The sequence below is a fragment of the Scardinius erythrophthalmus genome (assembly GCF_964197995.2).
Source record: "Scardinius erythrophthalmus genome assembly, chromosome: 4".
Lineage (NCBI taxonomy): Eukaryota > Metazoa > Chordata > Actinopteri > Cypriniformes > Leuciscidae > Scardinius > Scardinius erythrophthalmus.
Window position 1 is genome coordinate 11,734,570 of NC_138224.1, and position 26,627 is coordinate 11,761,196.

The 26,627-nt window shown below is 37.9% G+C and overlaps 1 protein-coding gene across 4 annotated transcripts; it reads right to left on the reverse strand.

Annotated features, from left to right (window-relative positions):
* Nucleotides 1–6,539: 6,539 nt before the first annotated feature.
* nrf1 (nuclear respiratory factor 1) lies at nucleotides 6,540–24,661 on the reverse strand. 4 transcript variants are annotated; one of them, XM_081364245.1, is made up of 13 exons: nucleotides 24,538–24,661; nucleotides 22,425–22,674; nucleotides 22,076–22,190; nucleotides 19,659–19,785; nucleotides 19,426–19,569; nucleotides 15,878–16,036; nucleotides 14,990–15,193; nucleotides 14,458–14,559; nucleotides 14,167–14,324; nucleotides 13,158–13,199; nucleotides 11,772–11,896; nucleotides 8,018–8,130; nucleotides 6,540–6,840 (listed from the first exon to the last, which is right to left on the reverse strand). In XM_081364245.1, exons 2-13 carry the CDS (start codon nucleotides 22,645–22,647, stop codon nucleotides 6,775–6,777), a joined length of 1,578 nt encoding a protein of 525 aa, XP_081220371.1. In that variant the 5' UTR covers nucleotides 22,648–22,674; nucleotides 24,538–24,661; the 3' UTR covers nucleotides 6,540–6,774. The 4 variants fall into 4 exon arrangements, with proteins under 4 accessions (XP_081220371.1, XP_081220373.1, XP_081220374.1 ...); XM_081364247.1 differs by lacking the exon at nucleotides 13,158–13,199; XM_081364246.1 differs by lacking the exon at nucleotides 6,540–6,840 and having other exon boundaries at nucleotides 7,679–8,130.
* Between the last annotated feature and the right edge of the window lie 1,966 nt (nucleotides 24,662–26,627).

The window sequence follows — 26,627 nt, forward strand, 5'->3', positions numbered from 1 at the left end:
AAATATAAATAGTTCGAATTTTATCAGGATCGAATGAAATGGTATTTTAGGTATTGTGGATTGACCTGAATTAAAATAATAATAATAAATCAGATAATAGTCCATGATTCTGGTGCAAATAATAACAATAATCAGCATTACACAGTGGATTATTTAATTAATTTATGCTATTTCTGTAAATATTGCCTATTTTCTAGTTATAAAACAGAAATGAAAACTGATAATTTGTGTTGCTAAAGTAAATGTTTGGCACATTTTATATAGTTAGGCACTGGATTCACGCTCTTGTATTCACAATTTGGGAATGACATTTTATTCAGCGCACTTTCGCACTTTGTGCCAAGACACTCAGCAAAAATAGACAGTGAAGTCGTCATGATGTTATCATATGAGAATTTGTTTCTTTCATTACGCATGGGTGGGGGCGAAACAAAATGAGCTAGACCAATTTGACTATGCTGGCTTCTCAACTTGGCTTTTTAGAGGTATTGATTATTCCAGGAAATTGCAAGAGGAGTCCTGCTCCGGGAGCCATTTGGGCGTCTGAAAAATCACTTAGAACATCATTTTTGATCTGGAATCAATCTGGCCTCCATCTCCTGCAGGAGCTGAGGGAGCAGGAGCTAATGGCTGTTCCTGCATGGGTCCTCCTGGGTGGGGCTGTAGGCTTCGCCTATCGGGGAGGAGGGTGCTCGAGGTCTGGTGGCTTCTCCCATAGCAGATGGCATGTAACCAGAAGATATAGAGTCGAATGCAGCAAGCTCTCTTGGGTGCTGTGTGTTTGATAATGTAGTGTTGGGTTTTTTGCTTAAGGCTATAGTGAACCCAGCAACATGGCGTCTCTTGTGTCACTTTACTCAATGGTGATGATTATGCTCAGGGTGATGTCAAATACTAAAGGAGCACGTTGATGGATCTCTGCAGGCTTTTATTGCACATTTGTCTGCTGTGTTTGGAAGGACATCATTGTTTTTTATCATCACTCCCATCATGCTCGGACATGGAAACGGTAAAGGGATCGTCCTTTTGGTATAAATCCAGAAGTTTGTTTGATAATCTCTAAAGATTATCTAAAGACAATTTCATTTGAGGAAAAGGCTGTCCGTTCTTAAGGAGATGCAAGTCCCTCCTCAGCATAAAGTATGATTATGTATTATTATAACTTGGTATAATCTCCTCAACAGCTAATTAAAATGCCTGGTTGAGCACATTATGGAGGATAATGTCAGCATTTCAATTGATTCAAAATTTTCTATGTACCCATGTGGAGAGTCACTAGTGTGTCCTTTGTAATCTTAGTGATAATCCAACATAGCTTGGCAAAGCATTGGAACCAGTAATATCTTGGCAAAGCATTGGATTTTTATTCTCATTTATCATAACTGAAATGAGTTAGTAGTGTCTTTTATGAAGAATCTTCAAACTGTAGAGCATGGTGCTAGAAACACCAAAGCTGCCAAGGTCATTGGTTCAATTCCCAGGGAATGTGTGAACTGATGAAATGTGTATCTTAAAATGCAGTGCAAAAGCATTTGGCAAAATGCACAAATGCAAACTAGACTTTCCCTCCACTGGTTTTACAGTTTTATTTCACCGGATTATTCTGTAGTGAATCTTGTCTTTCTTGGCTTGCTGTCTCTCTGAAAATCACTTTAGCGTTTCCTTTCTCACTCTCTGTCTCTCTCTCTCTTTTTCCATTTAGGAAGAAGGGTTCTTCTCAACCTCCTTAACCAAATCTCCCCAACCTCCCCCGTCCACCCCCCTCCCCGCTGCTCAATCGTTCTTTCATTGGTGTTGCTGGAGGCCGCAGGTTGTCTTAAGGGGTGAAGCTGACAGACTCCTGTTCTGTGTATGGCACTGGTAGAATTCACTGTGAAAGCACACTATCAGTGAATTACCAAAGGGCCATAAACAGAGCAGAGAAAGAACCACGTGATGGCCAATTTGCTTCAGATTCGCTCTCTGGTGTAAGTGGGTACAGATTCCAAACTCTCTGCTGAGCCGGACGCTCTGCTGTCCCTCTTCTTTGCCTGTTTTGGCACTAGCACATTTTTGCTTTTTTATATATACGTTGAGCAATTATGTGTAGTGCCAATATGGGACAAGACAGAAATGCTGCTAAAAGGACAGACAACTGTTGGCGCGATTGATCCTCTCCTAGGCAGTCATGTTCTATTTTCAATCCTTCTGCCGAGTGTAACATAAGAAGCGACCTTTGCTGCGGAAAGCCGAAAATTCAATAATCTCGGATCTTTCGGAAGGCATTTTCCTTTCTGTCGCTGCAGCTGAACCCTAAAAGAAGTAGCTCACGCTTGTTTTGCACGGAGATGATTTGTACAGTTGCATTATTACACTAAAACATTTTTTCTTGCATCAGACGCCATAAACAATCATTAATGGAGGACGTTCAGATATTCATCTTCTCTTGGAAGCAACTGCATCTTCATCGATCAATGTTCTTTCAAAGGGAACATTTTTTGCAAACATTTTTCTGTACTTCTGTGTAGTGCTACAGTTGCTGATTAAAAAGATGTTGCCTACAATCTTATAAATAAATGTTCTTCATTGGCATTGATGATTCCATGAAAAGCCATTAACATCCATGGAACCAAAAGGAGTATTTTTAGGAGTGTATTAGAGCCTTTTTTCTTACCCATTAATTGTTCATCTCTTATTTTTCATTTAAAGTATCTTTAGAATTAAATAAAAATGCAAAAAATCACTGCTTGTCTGTTGTGGCAAAAACAGCCATTTTCTCCTCCGCTACCGTGTTCAAGGACAAAACCGCAAGGTTCTCTGACGGTATTTGGCAATGGTAGAACTCACACTGGTGAGGTAGTCAGATCCGGTGGTTCTAGACTTGCCAACTACTACCTGAGAACTTCTCCACTGTCAAAATATCATCTCAGAAAAACTGAGAGCACCATTTTGAACCCTGACTGCATTTCAGTGATGTCACAGGCTCCACCCCCCCGAGTGAGTGACTGTGGGTATTGCGGGTTGGGGTGAAATTCAAATATTCCCCCCTGCGCACCACAGTCTCATAGCTCCTGATGCTTCGCACATTGATCCAAACTGTTTGCTGATACTAGTCGGCCATGTTTGGCTTTCATTTCATTGTGAATCTCATTATGTTGGACGCACAAGACTTGTTTCTCTTTTTTGGGCTGTGTTAACCAAAATAGGGCATTAAATTGTCTGTTATAAGTTACTAATCAAAGTCTACTGAAACCAACCAGATGTTCATATTCATGCTCAAAATAAACAAATAAATAAACAATGACTGTATGAAACACGGCTCTTGGAGAAGTGGTGTGGCATTTGTGTGAAACAGCTTGTGTTTTGTCGCTTGGTAAAGGGAGAGGCTGCCCTGTATCTGGGTCAATGGCTGCTAATGTAGGTGAGGAGAGGATTGCTGGATTAAGTCCTCTTTATCTCCTTTTGCATAAATCTATTCATACAGAATGAATGACAATATGAAAACATTAGCCATCATTGAAGTGTAATGCTAGTGTCAACCATCTTCAGGTCTCTTATTGGTGAACTCTTTGGTTACTAAATCTGAACCTCATCGACTAAAGATTCATTTACATTATGAAGAATATGGAGAATTTGTTAGAGAACTTATGTTCATACATTATTTAGGAAAGGAAATGGTGTACATATTGGCCATTGAAGAACAAATGTGACCCACTATAGTGGTTTCATCCCTATTTAGACTAATTTTTGCATCCAACAGTTGTGTAGACTTCCAAATGCATTGCAATATCCCATTAAATTCATTCAGTCGTAGCTTTTTTAGCATTATCTTCAGTATCTCTCTGCTATTGCTGTTCACCTGTGTTTACCTGTCTACGTCAGAAAATCCAAAGTAAATATGCGTATATGGGAGAAGAAAGGAACATTGTCAGATTCCTGCCGAAACTTTGGCTGCAGTAATTGCTTTGTGGGAAATCTCTGTCCATGTGGGCCTTCTCCAGATGGGCCAGCCGGGTCGGGTTACACAGCATTTTCCAGGCCCCCTCCTCTGTACCGACTACTCCTCTCATTCAGTGAATAATCCCTGGTTAGGAGAGAAAGAAAGAGGATGGCTGAGACAGAGCTCGGTCTGTACTCTAATGTAAAGAGAGCATTAGTGGAATGAGATTAGGGTCCATCTCTCTTACGCACTGTCTGATGTCGAGGTGCGTGTGATGGCGAGAACATCATCAATGTTAGAAAGTGATGATGGTGGTGGTGGGAATAATATATCCCCTACTTCAGGAAGCATCTGTGCAGTTTTATTCACTGTACTATTGAAAAAATGATAAAAGTGTGTGCAAGATAGATAGATAATAAGCTGATTAAGATAGGAGGTGACATTTGGAAAGAACGTGTTGTTAAAAAAGCCTATTCGATAATTAACTGTCCATCACTTCCATTATACAAGGAGTTTGTTGTCCTCCCATCAGGCCATAGATAGACCTTTATTTTCCTTACTATTTGTGTCCATGCTCTTATAATGTCTTTGTTTTGAATGTTTATGTGGATTAATGTGATGTGTGGCACCTGTGCAAACCAAATTTCCTAATAAACTGACAGGCAGACAGACAGGTAGGCTGGGTTTAGTAGAGGGGATAATCCATTAGTTCAGAGCTACTGCTACGTGAACGCCTGTGTGTGTGTGTGTGTTAGAGAGAGGGCCAGAGGGATGCAGTGTGTATTAAGATATTAGCAGAGATTAAAGCTCTGCCCGAGAGTTTGTGGAGCTCCAAGCTGGAGGAACAACCCCCTGCGGAGAGCCATATCCTCTCCTTAACACAATCAATACTTCTGCCCCATATTCCCCTGATGACACACCAGACGGCTATTACCATTTGTCTATAATGGCAACCTTCATAAAAAGATAAAACTTATAAGGATGCCTATACATTTACAGCTCTGAGCAAGTAACTTTGGCTTGCTTGCGTTAGTTAGCAAAGCTTTTTCCTCTGTCTATCTAAATCCAGTTTTAGCTGATTACACAAATCACTAAGTTTATCTATGGGGAACAAGTGATAAGGAGCAAACTCGTGAAAATATGTTTAAAAAAGAGAGGGACAAAACCCCACTATTCTCCTTAAATTAACATAATTTATAAGACAAAAATGTGTAAAAGGGTGTTGACTAGATCACAATTTTTCAAAATAAAGGTTATCATGAGCTATGTGACACGAGTTATGGTATATTCCTACTATTACCTCATTACATATTATATACAGTGAAGTCTTAAAACCACATTGGAAATTTGCATGCTGATATTAAAACATTAAAACAAATTGTCCCCCCTAATTCAACTTAGCTTCACAGTATGAGTGAAAAAATAGACACTAAAAATAACACTACAATAAAATATTACTTTTGCTATTTCAAGTTACATAATTAACATTTAATGTTTTATCATTGAATATGAATAAAAAAAAATGCTGTAAAACTTAAAATTTCATGAATTTAACTGTATTGTAAAATGTTTTTATTAATTCAATTTATTAAAACATTTTTCACTAGTGTATTTATGTTACATAAGTATCAAAGATTGCACTACACTTGTCAGTGATTTTACGAGTGACATCACACTTAAATCAGGTACGTAACGCGCTGATGTTAAAATAGAATTGCGGTTATGTATTCGGATTAGAGCTGAACGCTGTTCTGTGAACACGGCCCCGACTGAGGAACAGATTGGCTGAGCGCTCGGTCGGGACGAGGGCCGATTCTCAGAAAGCGTGCTAATAAGAGTGCCTTAATCTGCAGCTCACGACTGACGCACGCGTGCACTGAACATCTCCTGCCAGCTGCCACCATGACCTGGAAACCTCCCTTATAGCATACACACTTCCCTTAACGCGTCCCTCTCACTTTGCTCTGCTCAGAACGGATGTGGTTTGATAGGGATTACAGTCGCATGCTTCATATCTCTCTCCGACCGTGGAGCTCCGCGCTGATAATCTGGAAGTGGAGTGGGACGCTGGGATGTGTGCGGTGCCTGATGGATTAGTGCGTTTCCCTGCTCCTCCCTAGGCAGAAGGACACGGGCCTTAAATCCAGGTTTTAGCCAGGAGGGAGGGATCAGGGCTTATGATGCAACAGGAGCCCCATCCATCACAACAAGCTGGAGGTGGGGTGCGGATGTGACCGTGTGTTTTGTTGTAAAGAGGTCAAGGAGTTTTCGTGATGAGATTACTCAACTTCATAAAAACAAGTGACTAGTGACCTTGACATAAGACAGATGACTAACTTCAATATTGGATTTATTCTCAAATTTGGGGATTTATGATGGTGTCTGAATGACAACTGGTCAATACAGCATTTCCAGTTGTGCTAAAAACCTGTTGATCCCACTGCACAGGCCAACTATAAACTTTTTAATATTGGAGTATATTGAACTATAACAGCACAATGAATTTCCTTAATAAACTGTTCTAATCAGAAACCTAGTACTTGTATTATTATTAAAGCATTCAAGCACTTTTCTTGTGTCAGCAGTGATTATATTTCTGTAATAATTTTCAAAAACACAATTCTGAATAGTGGCCACTTTATTTCCAAGACTGGATAAAAAGGGAAAGACAAACTCTGTCAATGTTACCATCATTCTTTCACCGGCAACATGGGAGAGTTCGGTTTCATCAACCTTCTATTTTACATATTTTACATAAAAAGGAACTCATTGCGTGAAGTCTTACAGACGTATAAAAATTCAAACCGACCAGGAGCAGAAAACTTGACAGAGCGGGTTATGAGTGGAAGAGGTGATTAACAGTAACAAAACATCCATATTTGACACACGAATTTGCATTGTGGAAACAATACAACAAGAGCCTGTGAGATAAAGAAAGAGATATGAATTTATGGTTCTTGGCAATATATGCAATAACATCAGAATTCAAAATATGCCCTGTGTCATATCTTGAGCTCTTTCAATGTGTGATTTCGTGTTAATCTAAAGATATGAGTGCACGTCTAACCAAAAACATTAAAGAAAAATAAATTAAAAAATAAATAAAACATTTTCCCCAGCAGTTTCAAAACAAGATGCTAATATACCGTGAATATGTAAAGTCTGTTCATGATCTGAAGTATAAAAGTTGAATGATACGGAGTGCTACATCTTCAGCCTCGTCATTGGTAAGTCGTCGACATTTATAGTTATGGATTAATAGTACAATTCAGTGAAAGTCTATAGACAGCACTGAGCGCCAGTGTTCTTCTGTACCGACAGGAAACGGTGGTCTCATTTAATACACCACACAATCATTCAAGGTCATACCATTTTTTTTACATTGGGAGTTAATGTGAAATGCATACAAAGAGAATTCTACATTATACAGCCTGACAAAAGACAAAAAAAACAACAAAAAAAAAACATGCATGTCATCTCAGTAGTCAATGGAATCTAACACTAAAATCGTAATGCAATTTTCACATAATATATTAATGAAATGATTCAAATATGGCACAAGATGGTTCACTATATATATATATATATATATATATATATATATATATATATATATATATATATATATATATATATATATATATACCTAGATTAAAACTTAGGAGAAAACATATCAAGAAAGACTTATCTGGGGAGAAAGGAACAAATTATGCCAGTTTTTGAAAGCTGAAAATTTGGTTGATTTTGTTTTCTTTTGTTGAGGATACATTTCTTTTGTTGCAATACATTTATCAAACATCAGCTTAAAAAAACAAAACAAAAAAAACTAACATTAACATATTTAACAACACTAGGGAAAAAAATAATAATAGGACAATGAACTGTGTACAATGTAAAAAAATAACAACAATAATATTAACAGGAAAAAGCCATCCGACCCCTGCAGACGTATGTGAACAGGTTCAAATATTATTTTTACACTATACTCCAGCGGCCACTTCACATAGGCGCTGAATTTCCTGTCCCACACATCTGCAGGGGTAGAGTATGTCACTGTTCTAGGGTCACCACTTCCACCGCCTGTCCGTCAAGTGTTACCGTGTTGTCGATGCGCGTGGCTACGGGAGCCATGGCCACCTGAACGGGTCGATTTCCCTGGGCCAAACTGGTGACGACCGTCTGATACATGCTGACTGGAATCTGGACGAGACCTGGGATGACACAAACACCCGTTACATATGTGACAACTTCTGTGTGTATAAACCCATTTCGGTCACTCTTCACAGAACTGTGATGTCGTCAGCGGAATAGTGGTTTGGGATGCACGTAACTTGTCATTTGAGACAGTTGGGAGGGAGGGGAGTTTTGAAGTGCGTAATCGAGCGGCCATGTTAAGAGTTTGAACGCTACGTGGCCAGGGCTGGGCTAGAGCATCACACTGCAATGCGGAACAATGGAGTAATTGAGGCGGCCACTCCCTTCTTCCGCTTCTCTCTCTCCCTCTCCGACTCGAGGTTAAACCCCTCTCTCTTTCTCAATCTACCTCGGTTTCCCCGCCCAGCTGTGAGCGGAGCAGCCTGGATTACTGCTGCAGTCACACGGGGCAGGAGGGTGAGCAACCTGCTCATATGGGCAAAGCGAAAGGTCAAAACTAACCGTGACTCGTAAACCCATCGAGAAAGTCTTGCGGTTGCGTACCTGCCGGCCGCGGGACTTGCGCGTCGTGTTCATTCTCTGAAAGCGTGCTGATTCTGAAACGATGCTACTCTGTCCCAGCATCTCAAAGAAAGGCTCATATTTCAAAGTCGTCATTTAGGCTGTCAGTTAGTTAACTATTCATGCCGGCACAATCTCCCCAAGCTAAATGTTCCCTTTAATCGCAGCTTAACGCAAAAAGTAGATCAGTTTTGAGCTTAAATGTATCTTAAACAGGCATGGAAAATGATTTTGACTTGTTCCCCGCAGAATTATTTAATGGATTCTTAGGGTGAATCTCACAGAACCCGTCATTAAACGTTCATAAAAAAAAAGAAAAAAGCATTAATGAGGCTATGATAATTAAGCTCTTAACCCAATTTGAATGATTGTAAATTCTAATAAATAAATATATTATTTTCACTTTAATTTAGAAAGTGCTTATAATAACAATGAGATCACACTTTATTTGAAGGTGTCATTGTTACAGTGTAATTATATATTTAAGTACTGAGTAATAATAATTAACAACATGTACTTACTATAGGGTTAGGGTAGGATTAGGATTTGGTTTAGGGTTAATTGCATGCAATTATGCATAATTTACTGTTATTACTATGGTAAGTGCATGTAACATATGTAACAAGGACACTGTAAAATAAAGTGTTACCTAAAAATTAACTACATTGACTAACTATTGGGTTAGGATGAGGGTTTGATTTAGTTACATTATGCATCATTTATAGTTATTACTATAGTATAAATATAATATATATATATATATATATATATATATACACACACACACACACACTGTATATATGTTTTTTTTATATACATATACACATATATTTTTCTTTTGATGAAAACAGCAACATGTTTTTATGAGATTCAAGGGGAAAATCAGTTACTCCACGTGGGATACAGACGACTCTAATTTCTCTTAATCACATTGTGTCTCAATAATTGACGGGGAGTTTGGAAGCATTGTTTTTTTGAGTGAAGAGCCTACAAACCCTCAGTCACTCTGACATTGAGGGTTTCTACGAGGCTTATGGAGCGATAAAGGGGCATTGGGAAAGGAAACAGAAATCAGTCACGATTCCCTCAGACCAGCCACTTCAAAGCTGCACCCGCACTGCCATTTCACTGATTGAATAAGGTCAATAAACACTGGCTGTCCGTCAAGTGTCTGTCTGTTGTTGACTACGCTCTCCCAAACCTCCCCGTGCTGAAGCGTAAATTGGGTTTAATTGCGCAGCTTAACAGAGAGGGCCTCGTTTTAGGCAGAGGTGGATCTCCGGGACTCATAAGGCCAACAGATGGTCAATCAAGAGATAGCGAGTATAAAAGGGCTGCGGGACTAAAAAGTATAGTTCAATATGTAGGACATCATTTCATGCATATGTAGAATTGCTAATAAACTTAACGATTCAATTATATAAAATATTAAAAGAAAAAAAAAATTAACGGCAGTGGTCATATATTAATACCAAGAGTGGGGTAAGGCCTGACGCCCATGTCTTTAATTGTAGTTTTAATGCCTGCTAATCAGCTTTTATGTTTAAATACAGCCCTTGCTCCTGTCTATTCTCTTAATGTCATGTGAGATTGTGTGTGTGTTTTATAGACTGGGCTTCCTGGTGCTGACAGCTGGCTCTGTGATTAGACTATGCTCTGATAATGGAGAGGATCAAAGCCCTTTAAGAGGGTTCCTTGGGGGTTAGGGGGGGGGGCTTCTCTTTGGTCATTGGGGGCAATGGAGTAAGCCAGGACACTAGGTACGATAGGTCACTTGGAAATGGGCAGGTATGATTGGACCAACTTTTGAGTAGAACCATTTTACCCATTAAAATCAACATTAAAGCAATTTGGACCCCATTTACTTTCTGAATGGATGTTCTTGGTCTTATTGTTATTGAACGAATCATTAGTGTATATTAGAAAAAAGATGCACTATATCGATTGTCAGCTGATTTATCGGTAGATATTGAATGATATTAAAAGATCTTAATCTTTAAATTGGAATCTTTAATTGAATGTTCCTATAGCCGACAAAGCATACGCCACTAACCGAATGTCCATCCAAAGAATGCATTTTAGAATTGAATAATTTATTATAATAAAGTTTGTTTAATATGAACGCCACAATCATGAAGGCAAAAAGTTATTTTCAGCAAGTTTCTCTTACTCCAACCAATATGGATCTGAAACAGTGGATAATGAAATCTTTAGAAAAATCCATTTTTCATACTGTACCTTATGTATTGCATAAATTCACTTGTAGCATTTAAATTATTTTAGGTTTTAGTGTTATTGTTAATTTATTTAGTGTATTATTTTAAATTACTATATAATTTTGAACACTTAACAATGCGGTCCCATTAGTTTATTATTAGTTCATGTTAACTGTATATTAACAGATACAACATTTGATTGTATTAATGTATTTGAAAATGTTGAAATGAACAAACTAAGATGAATAAATAATTTAAAAGTATTTTTCATTGGTATTTAATGTAATGTAGTTAACTGATGTTAAAAAACGGAAGCTTATTATAAAGCGTTAATGAATTTAGATTGACATTTTTAGATTATTGGCCATAATCAAATCAAAATCAACTTGCTCTTGCAACAATTTTCCACAGAAATGCGTCACATAATGGAAATGAAGGATGTCATGGTCAGAAGAGAAAAATACATAAACTTCTGTTGATTTTCTAGCTTTTCAATCTAACCTAGTTTAGCATAGCTAAAAAAGGAAACGTGTAGTGCCATTTCAATACGCTGTAATGAATGCCTATAGTACACATTAGCACTGCACTTGTAAAATGGCTTCTAATGCATGTGTAAGCAGCACTACTAGAGGGTGCCGTGCATATGCAGAACGCTTAGTGGTTGAGTCAAAGCAAGGATTAGCAAGAAGTGTAGAAGCTGGAGTCACCATCTGTCCCACAAACACCCCGGGGATTACAATAGACCTCCACAGACTTCCTCAAGCTCTAACACACCTTACATGAGCCCAATACGTTCCCTCACATGCTAGATGAGTGATGACGAAAGGGACGTTTCATCATATGTTTGCCCACCCCACACTTTCCTGTTTGTTATGTATTTGAGTGTGTGGATGCTGGTGATATAGAGCAGGGGTTCATACCACTGCCATCCGAAACTCCAGTTAAAGCTCCTACTGCGGCCGCCGTTTCTCCCGCTAACACGATCTGTCCTCCGCCCTGAAGAGTCGCTTCCGCTAATGTCGCCACTGCGTGAGCTGCAGCTTCACTGCAACACACAGATGTAAATTAAGGAAATAATCTCACAATATCCCAGCTTTCAGAAACATGCAATGCTTTATACAGGATTTAAGACGTATTGATGTGAATTGGTGTGTACTGCCCCCTAGTGCAGGAAGTCACTCAAGAGGAACCAGAGAGATAACCACTGTCCTAAACAAGTTCTTCTTGCTCTCTTGATAGATGTCCAAAATACGGACGCCCATTTCTGACACATAAGTAGATGGGTTACCAAGCCCAGGCCCGATTCCAGAATCAAATCGTGTGATCTAGCCTTAATGCACATATCAGATTTTTGTCCTGTCCATTGCAATGGTCACTATGTCAATCAGTGCAATTTCGAGAGTGAATTCGGCATTTGCAGCGTGCACGTGACAGTTAATCAAAGCTGTCTACACTCTGTTTGTTAAAATGAGAGGATTCGCTAGCTTGCATAATTCAGCACTGAACAAAAACTGAGCGGTGAGTGGATTCTGACTAACTTAAACAGCCCTGATTGGCCATTGAGTTCAAGAAATCAACAGATATGTCTGTGATTGGCTACATTGCTCAACACTGAAAAAGCCCGTTGTAAATAGAAACATTTGACGCTCTTTAGAGCGCAAACACAAATATGTTTGCCAATTCTGTTTCGCCAATATCCTGTTATTACAGCTTCTACTGTGGAGGCTCTTGCTTTCGTTTGAGGTTGCTTAGCACCCTCTAGAACAGGGGTGTCCAAACTCAGTCCTGGAGGGCCACTGTCCTGCAGAGTTTAGCTCTAGCCTGCCTCAACACCCCTACCTGGAAGTTTCTAGAATGCCTAGTAAGACCTTGATTATCTGGTTCAGGTGAGTTTTATTGGGGTTGGAGCTAAATTCTGCAGGACAGTGGCCCTCCAGGAGCAGGATTGGACATCCCTGCTCTAGAACAAGGCCTGGCCAAGCCTTAAGAGACTCTGGCATAACAATTAGACCTTGTAAACTAAAATCTTTGTGACTTACCTAATGCAAATGTAGATGTTGTTTAGCATTTACTAAGCACTGTATGTCAGGCTGAAGAGAAAGTATGTAAAGCTTAATCTGGTCAAATAATGTGGAAATCAACCCTAAAATAAGCTAAATAATATAAAGCTACATTTCAGCAACAGAGCGGTAGCTGCTTGTTCTCCACTCCCACACATGTGAAGACTAGCTAGGTTGTCACTACTGAATTTAGCCTTTATTTTTTTGTCTTTTTGATGTCATGCATTGCTGAAGATTTATCCTTACTTGTAGATGAAGAAACTTCTGCATTTGTCCTTTTCAGCGACCCTGTTGATAACCATTTATCCATGTTTAAATCTGTTGTAGTCTACAGTAACTGTATGCAACAAAAGTATGGTAGATAAATTGGTGGTTTATTCTTAACACAACCAAGTGTTACCGATGAAAAATATGACAGTATTTCGAAAGTAACAAAAAGTTGAAACTGACACCAAGTCAAAATTGTGAGATAAAAAGTCATATTTGGACAAAATGTTTAGACATTTTCATCACAAGACTTTATCTAACTTCATAATTAGTCAAAATTATATAAAAAATAAAAATGATGACATACTAAGTCTGTCATAACATTTCCAAAACTACAAGAAAAGATGAAATTGACAAGTAAATTACAACAGTATGTTGCAATTTCAACTTTCTAAGTCATAATTATGAGATAAATCTCCAAAATGGACATTCTGAGATAAAGAAAATTGACAAAACTCTAAATTATGACTTACTACATGATCATGAGTTTTTATTTTATAATTTGAAATTCAAACAAAGCATGATTTTTTTTTCTTATGTGGCAGAAATGGGCTTCCAATCCAAATAGAGTCCAAAAACTGTCTATCCCGATTCCTTTTGAGAAACTGACAAAAAAAGAGGGCTATTTACAGTGCTACGGGGCTTTAGTAGACGAAAATAAACTTTTTTTGATCCCATTTGTAGATGTCCTGACTGTGCTAAGCAGACTGATGGTAGATTTTACTGCTTTAATGAAGACTGTTGAGCAGAAAACAATGCCTCCTCAGCCTAATTGTTGTGGGAATGGAGTATGATCCAATTGTTCCCGCTGTGCTGTATTTCTGAGCTGCTGCTGCTGCTACCTCCTTGTGATAAACAGGAGAACAGGCTCAGGTGAGGCCTGTTAATAAGACCCTGGGGACTTAAACCTGCACCTAGAAGCTCCTGCGGTTCAGTATTTCCTTTCTCTCTCCCCAACCCCAGCTTCACCTCTACTTCCCATGAGTACCTGTTGAGTGCCATGGTAACAGTTGCCCCCTGTTGCATCTCATGTGATGCAGCAACCGCAGCTTCGGCTAAGGAAGCCACAGCCTGCGTGGCCTCCGACGCTTGCGTGGTCTGGATGGTCATCTCGCCTCCCTGCAGTGTGGCCCAATTCTGCTCCACCTTAGAGACGAAATAACAATAATAGGTGTGAAGGGAGATATGTGACCTAAAAGCACAGTGTGTGCGTATAAGGACAGTACAGAACATGCAAACTCACGGAATATTCAGATAAGGAAGTGTGCGTTGACATTACCTCTCCATCTGTCACTGTGGAGTAATTCACCTGGGCGACTGTCACCGTGCCTGGCAATTCTGACGCATCTGCCAGTGTTGCTACCGTGGCTCCAGTGCCAACCTTTTGATTAGTTCAAATTTGGACATTAGGATACTGTAATGTGACCGCTGGTGAAAATCTTTACTTTTTCTTATTTAATACTTTTTAAAAAACTATAAATCTTATTAGCATAACAAAAATGACCTTTTTAATCAATTTAACCTTTTTAATGTTTTAGAAATATATATACATGTGTATGTATGTATGTATATATATATAGGGTTATGACACACATACATATACACACGTTTATACACAATCAGACCAATTACGTGTATTAAGGCAGTAAACGGTAAATATTTGATGTCATGTTGACGTAAATAGTACATATTAGTTATTTTTTTATATTATGATCTCCCTCTACTCTAAATGAAGTCCTCCAGTGGATCTTGTATATACTGTAGTCAAAAACAACCGTGTCGTTGTTCCCACAACTGGGACCTGAGCTCACCTGTATGAGCGAGACGGTTCCATCAGGATTACTGATCGTCTGCACTACGGTCTGTGACGGCACTAGGTGTGCAATGCTGTGAGTGGCTGTTGTGGCAACTTGCTGTGGGGTGATCTGGTCCTCGAAGGCGTAGAGCAGGTCCTCTCTCCCATGCTGCTTATAGCAGTTTTTAACGATAGTCCTCAGGGCTTGCGTCCATGACACCTGTTTCCAACGGAAATAAGCTCTCGATAAATCAAAATGATGCAAGCTTTAGCGCATTTGCTTCAATTCAGATGCCATCTTGTGGAAAGCTGACTAAACTATGGTGTGGCTGATTCAACAATTCATTTGTCATCACTCGTAACACTTATCATAGAATTAAATGTTTTAGTAAAAATATATGTTGGTAAATACTGCTGCTTTAGTACTGTATATTGTAATTGTTCTATATTTTAATTAAATATTACATTCTTATTTTAATCTAAATGTATACGGTATTTTTCTTCATATATAAATACTTATATATGAATATATAATGAATAATATATAATTCTACACACTTTAATATAATGTTTTATATTGTTTTATATTGTAATTGTTCTATATTTAATCATTTAAATTTATTAAAATATTACATTCTTATTTTAATCTAAATTTATACTGTATTTTTCTTATATATATATATATATATATATATATATATATATATATATATATATATATATATATATATATATATAATGAATAATATATAATTCTACACACTTTAATATAATGTTTTACCATTTTAAGCAAATATATACATTTAGTTTTGAACTTTAACCATATTCTATATATTGTTGGTCAAAAATATTCTGTAGTGTTACTTCTTTACGCCCCAGTCCTAGTGTGAGCCCCCAACACTACCCTCTGTTTCTGCTCCTCTGTTCGGACGTCACTGCGTACGTTGGCCCAAGGAATGTCCTCCGGCCACCAGATGGGCTTGCAGCTCTCTTTCCCCCAGCCAGGCTTCCCACGGCCAGTGGAATACTTTAGCATTTCAGGAATGAACGCTCTGAGCTGGGCCTGAAAAAGCAACAAAGAGCGCACAATCACTGTGGGAGATTTTAAACTGGGAGTGGCAGAGCGCACGACGGCCTCTGGAAAAAATTAAATTTGTGAGAAGAGAGTTTGGAAACAGCAAGCCATTGATTTTCCCCTTCCTTCTGCAACTGAGTGCAGACAGTCTGCCGACACGTATAGCTTGTGAAAAGCTAAAAGTAGACTATTAGGTTTCTATTTAAAGATTAATCTATGGGTGAGGCTCCACTGCACAGGAGATTGAGAAGATGGAACATACACCACTGCACTATAGATTATGTAGACAACAAGTAAATTAATTAACACTTTTAAGGTTGGTACACTACTGTTCAAAAGTTTGGGGTCAGTAAGATTGATTAAAAAGATTTCTATTTAAAATAAATGAATTCTATTCATCAAAGAGTCCTGAAAAACTGCATTACGGTTTTCAGAAAAATATTAAGCAGGCAGCACAAATGTTTTTAATATTGATTAAAAAAAAAATTCTTGAGCAACAAATCAGCATATTAGAATGATTTCTGAAGGTTCATATGACACTGAAGACACATAACTACCACATTAATGTAAAAAAAACAAGGTATTTGTGCTGTCTCTTTAAAGTTTAAAGATGGCAATGAATGGTTAAATAGATGAAAGGAAAAATAAATAAAAAAAATCAGTATAAATACAAATCAATAAAACCAAGAAATAGAAATAATAAATGCAAGGGGGAAAAAAACAATTGAAAATTCAGTAACGAATTTTGCAATGATGCCATATTGCTTTTGGTTAGATTTGAAATGTATTTTAACGGGCTTAAAGTTGTAATCTAAAAAAGTGTTAGTAAGGAATTGTTAAGGTATTAAACACGACAATCAAGGGGCTTTTCTTTTTTTTTTGCCTGAATGAGTCCATTGACTTTTTAAAATAACACTGAGTTGTATGGGGCAGTCCATTAGCCCAGCAACAGCTCTGTCCTGTGGGTAGGGGTGGAGTTTATCCCAGTGCCCTCAGTGCCCTTGGTAATTCCGTAGGCAGGCCAGGGATTGAACTGCACAGCACTCTGTAGCAACGTCTGTTCACCTCGACATCACAGGCTAAATTTGGCTTGGGAGGAATAAATCAGTTCCCAAAAGAGCTTCTCCCCCCACCCCCTCCCACTCTCTCACTGTCACAAACACTTCCTGTAAGCCTGACATTGGACGGTGACAGACAACAACATGGCGAACAGCTAGTAGAGAAGGATTTCCAGGAGAAAAAAAAGTTTTTGACCAATTAATTTCTAAGATTCTTCCAGTTGTGATTGCTAGATAAGCATTTAAAAAAACGTATATATATATATATATAAAAATTACCATTGTTAAAGGGTTAGTTCACCCAAAAATGAAAATTCTGTCAGTAATGTTGTTCCAACCCCGTAAGACTTTCGTTCATCTTCGGAACACAAATTAAGATATTTTTGATGAAATCTGAGAGCTGGATCAGTCCTCCTGCAGGCTTATGGACACCTTAACTTGCTGGCCCAGAAAATGTATTAAAGACATCGTTAATATAGTCCAAGTGACTCCAGTGGCTCAATCTTAAGTTTATAAAGCGACAAGAATACTTTTTGTGCACAAAAACAAACAAAAATAACGACTTTATTCCACTTTTCATTTCCTTCTCACTGGACCTCGAGTCTTTTTACGTAGTGTAATAGCGTAGCGCGTCTGTGTTGCACGTCACCACGTAGGCTCACTATTGGGCGACTCTGGTAATGTGTGATACGTGGTGACGTGAAACACAGACGCGCTACGCTATTACACTACGTAAAAAGACTCGAGGCCCAAAGAGAAGGAAATGAAAAGTGGAATAAAGTCGTTATTTTTGTTTGTTTTTGCGCACAAAACGTATTCTTGTCAATGTCTTTAATACATTTTCTGGGCCAGTTATAGTGTCCATAAGCCTGCAGGAGGAGTGATCCAGCTCTCAGATTTCATCAAAAATATCTTAATTTGTGTTCCGAAGATGAACGAAAGTCTTACGGGGTTGGAACAACATGAGGGTGAGTAATTACTGACAGAATTTTCATTTTTGGGTGAACTAACCCTTTAATGTTTTTTGAAAGAAGTCTATTATGCTCATCAAACCTGCATTTATTTGATCACAAATACAGAAAAAAAAAAAACCCCAGTAATATAGTGACATATTATTACAATTTAAAATAATGGTTTTCTATTCTAATATACTTTAAAATATAAATTATTTCTTTGATCCAAAGCTGAACAAAACAGCATTTATTCAAAATAGAAATAGTTTCTAACAATATAATTATCACTTTTTAAAAAAAAATCAATTTAACACACCCTTGCAGAATAAAAGTATTAATTTCTTTCAAAAAAATAAAACTTTTGAACAAGTGTATATTGTTACAAATGATTTCTATATTAAATAAAGGTTGTTCTTTTTTTTACTTTTTATTCATCAAAGAAGGTTATAAAAATATTAAGCAGCACAATTGTTTCCAACATTGATAATAAATCAGCATATTCAAATGACTTTTGAAGGATCATGGGACACTGAAAATTCAGCTTTGCATCACAGGAATAAATTATATTTGAAAGTATATTCAAATAGAAAACCATTAGTTTAAATTGTAAGAACATTTCACAATATTACTGTTTTTTTATCAAATAAATGCAGGCTTGATGAGCATAAGAGACTTCTTTCAAAAACATTAAAAATAGCAATAATTCCAAACTTATGCCCAGTAGTGTATATATATTAATAAAACAATTTAAAAATCTCAATAAACACAAATAAATCTTGATAACAGCTAAAACCTGAACTTAATAAATACTGATGTTAAGTACAGGGTTCAAAGTCATGTAACAGATTGTCCACAGTGGCATCATGAGTTGTAGGCTCTTCCTTGTGTTTGTGCAGATGGTCTAATTACATGGCGAAGGCATTAAGAGGAATCTCACGCCCCAAACACACCGATCAGCTGCCCATTCCCTCCCCCTGCTCTGCTCTTAATCCACTTGGGAGCCAATCAGAAACCCCTGTGCTCGGGCACGATGTGCCGGATAATTACTCGCGCGTACAAGCTCACCTGATGATCCCTGCACAGACCTGCCTCCAACTGCCACAACCCAAGCAAGGTGTGTCTATCCTGAGGGACATCAGCTATCAGCACACAGCATGTGGGGTAGTGAGTAATGGGCTAGCTGGTAAATGAAGTGGCTGTACTGGTTATGTGGTCTTACACCAGACCAAAAAGTAAAAGTAACCTGTGCTAAAGCCCTGTAGTGGTTGAAGTGAGACGACTTAAATGCTGCTGCACGAGTCTAGAAAAAGCTCATTTGCATGGCAAAGCAGAAAATTCCTGGCTAATAGCGCCACCTGGTGCCCACCTGTGTCATCTTGTCAACAGACACTGGTATGCCGTCAATAGTCAGTGGAGGCAATTCAGAGGTGAGCTCCCCACCACCAGGGGGCGCATGTTCAGCCAGGGCGTTTTCCAGATCCTCCAGAATCATGCTTTTGTATTTCCTCACCTGATCACAGGACATCAAAACAAAACAAGGGTCAAAATCAGAAACAGTGCAAATGCTATGAAGAGGAAATGCAGAGTAAAAATACTCACCACATTCTCTAATGGTGCCGCTCCAAATACTCTAAACACAGGGTTCGGTTTAGAGGGAGAGATGCACAACACAATAGCCTGCTGGCCAACCCGTGTCGTGTACTCGTCTAGAGTCGCTCTCAGCTTCCTACAGACATAGTAAGAGTCAGTGTTGTTATTGTTAAAGGGGGGGTGAAATGCTATTTCATGCATACTGAGTTTTTTACACTGTTAAAGAGTTGGATTCCCATGCTAAACATGGACAAAGTTTCAAAAATTAAATTGTACGTTTGAAGGAGTATTTCTGTTCCAAAAATTGTCCTTCCGGTTTGTCACAAGTTTCGGAAAGTTTTTTTCGAGTATGGGTATGTGTGACGTCAGATGTAACGGAATTTCCTTATATGGGTCCTAAGGGCACTTCTCCGGTAAGATCGTGGGCGCGCGCGCACTCGTAGACTAGAGCAAGAGAGTGAAAGCAGTTCGCCATCAAAGCGCCCTGCCCGGCTTTTGGGAAGTCAATGTCACCAAAGAAGTGTGTTTTTGGTTGCCAGGGCAAGACAACCCTTCACAGATTCCCAAAGAACCCAGCGTTAAGGAACCCGTGGATGGAGTTTGTTTTCCTGAGCATAAACGGAGTTGTGTAAGACTGTTGTTCCCTGCATTTCGACGATGATTGTTTTAAAGCCCAGATCGACGGATTTGCAGATCGTCTAATGCTTAAGGATCGAGCAGTCACAATGATAAAGGTTCGCTGTCGCATGCGGTGAGTAAACTACTTCAAATGTCTCTCTGTGTTGTTGTTAGATCGGTTAGCACAGCTATAGCACACCGCCCACACAGCCCGCCCCCAGCCGCTCGTTTTTTTTCCGGAAAGACTCGGTACAGCCTATCTTTCAATTAAAAATATAATAAAACAAAAGACTTTTTGGAGATATGAAGGATGCAATATTACTCTATAGGTACTCAAGATTAACAGGAGATTGAGTGAAAATGAGCATTTCACCCCCCCTTTAACTACAATTCGGAAAAATCATGCAAACACTTTACAATAAGGTTTCATTGTTCACTACATTAATTAACATTAACTAACAATGCACAATACTTCTACAGCATTTATTAATCTTAGTTAATGTTAAAGGGATGGTTCGGAGTAATTTCAACCTAGGGTCCTTTGCACAATGACCTCGAGACAAACACCCCCCCAGAAGCTTTTTTGGTCGAACATTATTAAAGTTAGAGCTTATTTAGAGATATCAGCCGAATGGCTTAGTGCAGGCGCTAATGGATCCAAGGATGTATCTCGTAAATTACCCCACTAATAATGCCCAGAATGGTACCAAACTTATACAGTAGTACATATAGGTTCTGTACTAATAAAACGAGGCATTGGAAAGTTTGTAAGTACATCAGGAGTTTATTTAAATAACACTTGCCTGATGGCTAATGCTACTGCTAACCCGGTCGTCGAGGTCACTTCCGTGATTTGGGAAAAGCCCGTAAAAGTCCTGGCAGAAAGCGATGCATAAGGATGTAGTGTAACGACACCCAGTTCCAGGAATGCACTCATATTTTATTGGTAGTACCAGTTTGCAACAATTATTAGTTAACACTAAGTTGTCAAGTGTTATTTAAATAAACTCCTGATGTTCTTACAAACTTTCCAATGCCTCGTTTTATGAGTACAGAACCTGTTATGTTGTAGAAACCACTGATACTTAAAGGGATAGTTCACTTTGAAATTACATTTTTGGTATGTTTTAGCTTACCTCAAGGGCATCCAAGATGTAGGTGTCTTTGTTTCCGCAGTAGTTTCAATTTTTAGATTTTTAGGTCAAACCGTTCTTGTCTGTCAGTCATATAATGCAGGTCTATGGTCACTGTCTCAAAGAGCATGCACAGAGTCCAATTTAAAACAATTCCCCATCGTCCAAATTAAACAATTCCCCATCGTAAGTACACATTGATGGCCTAAGACACGAAACGAGCGGTTTGTGTGAGAAAACGAACAGTATTTATATCGTTTTGACCTCTTATACACAGCCACGTCCAAGTGATCTGAGGGCGCGCGCGCGCGCATCCTGGTGTGTGACATGTGCGCAGACTGGTGCATATTCGTTTTCTCACACAAACCGCTCGTTTCGTGTCTTAGGCCATCAATGTGTACTTGCGATGGGGAATTGTTTTATTTGGACGATGGGGAATTGTTTTAATTTGGACTCTGTGCATGCTCTTTGAGACAGTGACCACAGACCTGCATTATATGACTGACAGACAAGAACGGTTTGACCTAAAAATATCAAAATTTAAACTACTGTGGAAAAAAAGACACCTACATCTTGGATGCCCTTGAGGTAAGCTAAAACATACCAAAATTTAATTTCAAAGTGAACTATCCCTTTAATACCAATTCATTGAACAATACTGTGAATATAGTTCACCTAAGCAAGCGGGTCTGTTGTCTTTTACGGATTGAAGGGTTTGATTCAAAGATGTGCGGCCGTTTACGTTTCTTCCCTGTTGCTACAGCGGCGGCTGCTGCCATGCCAACAGGTCCTGAAAAAGAATTAGGGGCATAAAATCAGATGTTTTTAGACATTCTACATCATTCAGGATATACGCTGTTTGTGATTTTACTGGGAATTGAAGCAATGAGTAACATTGCTAGCACCATGCTCTATCTTAAGCTAGAAGACAGCAGCCAATTTATGGTTCAAGTTCACCATCTAGTGGTCAGTGTAATAACCACTAGTCACAGTCAGTACACAATAACAATATGCTGGAACCGACCTGCAGCAGCCAGATGTGCAGTGACCTCATCTGTTCCAGTTGAGTTGAGGATGTCGGAGTCATCATAAGCGTCATCGTCGGGTGAGGAGGGCGAATCCTCATCAGCGCTCAGCATGCCGTGCTCTGTGTACGTGGCGACATGCACCTGCCCGACCTGCTGAGAGACGGCATGGGCCTCGATAGTGGTCATGTGCTCTGTCTGATGCACCGTGTGGTCTTCCATCACCCGATACAGTTTCTCTCAAACACACTGAGACACACATAAACAGTATATTAGCACACACACATTCCACAAGTAACTGGTTTGCTCACATTAATAGATTAGGTCAGGGTGAGAGTTATTGACCTAATATTTTGAGGTGGCCCAAGTACTCAAATATATATGTGTGCGCAAGTGTATTTTAATTTGTATAAGCATTTGCATATAAATGTTCACTCAAATATTTAAGGAGGAATCCTCTTATTACATTGTCTTATATTAGCAACTAAAATCACTTTTTACTAGTAGCCTATGTAATGTGAATCAGACTTACATGGTATTCTATTAGTATAGTGTTGGCAGATGTGGTTTTATATTGAAACATCATGACAAAACATTTAATCTGGGGAGAATCCAGGTAAACTGGGCCACTAAAGTGTGATCTCAGTGTCATTAAGTGATCAGAATCAGCCCCCCAAACTATGACATTTGTAAATGTATATGATATTTATCCTAAGTAGTTTACACTTAATGTGCAGGAAAAGGGTCTCCTTTTTATACACACAAAAGTTATCTAATAACCATTTCCATAAAGCACTGCACCTATTTTTATTGATTTAAACATCACTCCAGTAGGGGGCACTAATCATCACATATAAACAATATAATTTTCTCATATATATATTCTTTTTTTTTTTTTTACAGTGACAATGTTTTGACTGTAGTCTGTACGACTGACTGCTTTCTGTACCCAAAAGGATATGTTAGCATTCGAAATTATTAACAGCATATACCTTTGCTGTGCATATTACAATTTAGCAATGTACAATCATGTAAATAAAGACCTCAGGAATTATTTATAGGAAGAAATCAAAGCTTTATCAATGACAAACCCAATGACACAGAGAGAGAACATTTTTAAATTAAGTTTTATTGAATAATAAGATATTCTAATGACATTTCTCTCACAGCAAGGAGTATGGCTTAAATTTATTAAAACGTTTTGGATTTAAAAAAAATAAGAAATAAAAACGTATGTATGAATTATTTAGGATGACGTAGGTGCTACGAATGATCCATAGATAAATACACCAGCTCGCGTCGCGCTGCATCATCATCACTCTGTTCAGTTCAATGGCCCTGACACTATTACTGTTCTGGAAACGGTACAAATGATATGCCCAAATCACCAAAAACGTTTCCAAATATCAAAAGACACGTCAACAACCAATAATAGCCACCATAAAAGGTAGGTTTAAATATATCTGAAATGACTGAATCGATATAGACTAACGTTAATGACGTCCAGCATTAATAACAAACACATAAATGGCGGTTATTTTCAAACTGTGAATAATACGTGCAAAGCCAGCGAACTGTAATAGTGAAACATTAAACACTGAAGCCTTTTCAAGCTGCTATTTCATACACGACAGTAAAAAAAAATCAGACGAGCTTCAAAACATCTGAAATTATCTTTTAAATAAAATTTAGCCGGGCACCGTTTACGACTCAGTATAAAGCGATTTAAACACTCGACTGATCGATAACACTTCTGTGCTAATATGCCATGAAACATGCATTCAAATCCGATTCCCCGAGCAAGAGCATATAAACACAAGCTCTCAAGCACTGAAAACCCATTTAGCATCTGGACAAAACAAGAGCGATTACGATTGCACATCTAAATTCAGTAGGCCAAAGGCCTGCGACAGCGCCATGATTATTTTGCCCCAAATTTGAGCGGGGTATATAATAATTGCGATCCTGATAAGTGCTTTCGATATCGTCCCGAGTTCTGTTTCGCATCGTCGCGATCTGCATCTGAGTGTGTGAAAGACAAACGCTGCCGGGTTGTTTGGTGCGGCTGCGCCGGGGCTGAAATGGCTGGAGATTGCGCGGTAGGGCACTAACCTCAGAGCGGCTGCGCTACTTCGGGCCTGCGCTGTGCGGCGGAGCTGCGAACACCAGCTGCAATGGAGGACAAAGAACGAGCAGCAAGTGCGCGCGTCCTGGGCTCAGCTCAGCGGCTGATGCGCGGCCCCGAGCGAAGTGCACAGAACAAACCCCGCCCCTCCCTCTCTCTCATTCTACAGACTAGAGCCTACGCTACGCTACATGATAGTGCAGCACAGAGTACACACTACACTTTCAAAGAAGTGTACGGGAAATACACATTTTTCTTGGGCCTGACATATTTATTTTTTGTTAATATGAAACTGTGGAAAAATATTTTTTCATGCACAGTACATTAAAATATGGTTCGACAGAGAATTAACAAAAGAAAGAAATATTTTTTGATTGTCTTGTCAAATTACCAAATTAGTCAAAATAATGAATGTATTGATTCTAATATATATATATATATATATATAGATGTTTCACAGTATATATATGCACTATATATATATAGTTTTAATTTCAGACATCTGAAATTTTCTTCTAGAATGATAATTTTTATAAAGCTTGTATATTTTAGTTAAGTAATTTCACTTAAATGGCAATTAATAGGACATTTGCATTGCCATTTAAGTGAATTTATTGAACTTAAATATATGAGCTTGATAAAAATTATCATTCTAGAAGAAAATTTCAGATGGCACTTAGAGGCTTTTGCATCTGAACTCTTCATATATATATATATATATATATATATATATATATATATATGCAAAAGCTTTTTGTTTGTGTATTTGTAACTGGTAATAGACAGTGAACAATTCACATGTAATTGTAAATGAATGATTACATTTGTGTTTAAAAAATATTTTTTATTAGATATGGCTATTTATTTATTGTTAATATGAAACTGAAAAAAAAAATCACATGAACGGTGCATTAAAGTTCATTAAGTTTATTAAAATATGGTACAACAGAGAATAAAAAAATTGAAATATATATTGTTAAATTAATTTGACAAATTACCAAATAATTTCAAACAAATAATGTATTTATAAGTTTATTTTATATATAGTATATTTAATTTACAATTCAATTAGTACAATTATTTATTAGATATGGTGCAATAGAGAACAACAAAAAGATAAAAAAAATCATGTTTATTATGTATTGCATTTTTATTATAGGTTTTGAATGAATTAATGAATGGATGAATGAATGAATGAATGAGGCATTTATATAGCGCTTTAATATGTACTACTATACACCCAAAGTGCTTAACAATCATATCAGGGAATCTCTCCTCAACCACCACCAGTGTGCAGCATCTGGATGATGCGACGGCAGCCACAGTACAACGGCTCACCACACACCAGCTACAGGTGGAGAGGAGAGAGAGTGATAAAAAAAAAAAAAAAAAAAAAAAATATATATATATATATATATATATATATATATATATATATATATATATATATATATATATATATATATATATATATATATATATATTATATTACTGCATTTATTTTATTTCTGGAATAAAATATATTTTATTGTTAATGTTCATAAAATGTTTTCTATAATGTCAGAATAATTAAAAGATATTGGATGGCAAAACATCCTGTTTTTCGTGTACACCTATTAAACTACATTGCTTTTAACTTGGCTTCGTAATTTTCTACGAGACATTTAAACTAAAACTAATGCAAAATAAAAGTTCTCAAAAAAAAAAAACTCATTCACCTGTTTCCAATTAAGCCTTGATGAATCTTGATTGTGTGTGATGGAAGGACGAAGACGAGATTGGATGTGGATACGTCGTTTTATCTATAAAAATCACACATTTGGTGAGTACTTTTGATTTCCTTTTCGTTAAAAAGTTGTTACGAGTCTTTTGGAGATGAAACAAAACGATAAAAGAGTGAAATAGCCGTTGTTAAGAGTAAAAACAGCCATAAGAGGGCAATATGGTATCACAAATGTTTCACCTCGTCTGTTTGATTGATGTGTATCACTAGATGGCAGTAAATTATCATTTTTGAGTTGCTGTGTGAATGACTGATGGTGCATGCGATTGAAATGACAACGCTGTGCTTTTGCTT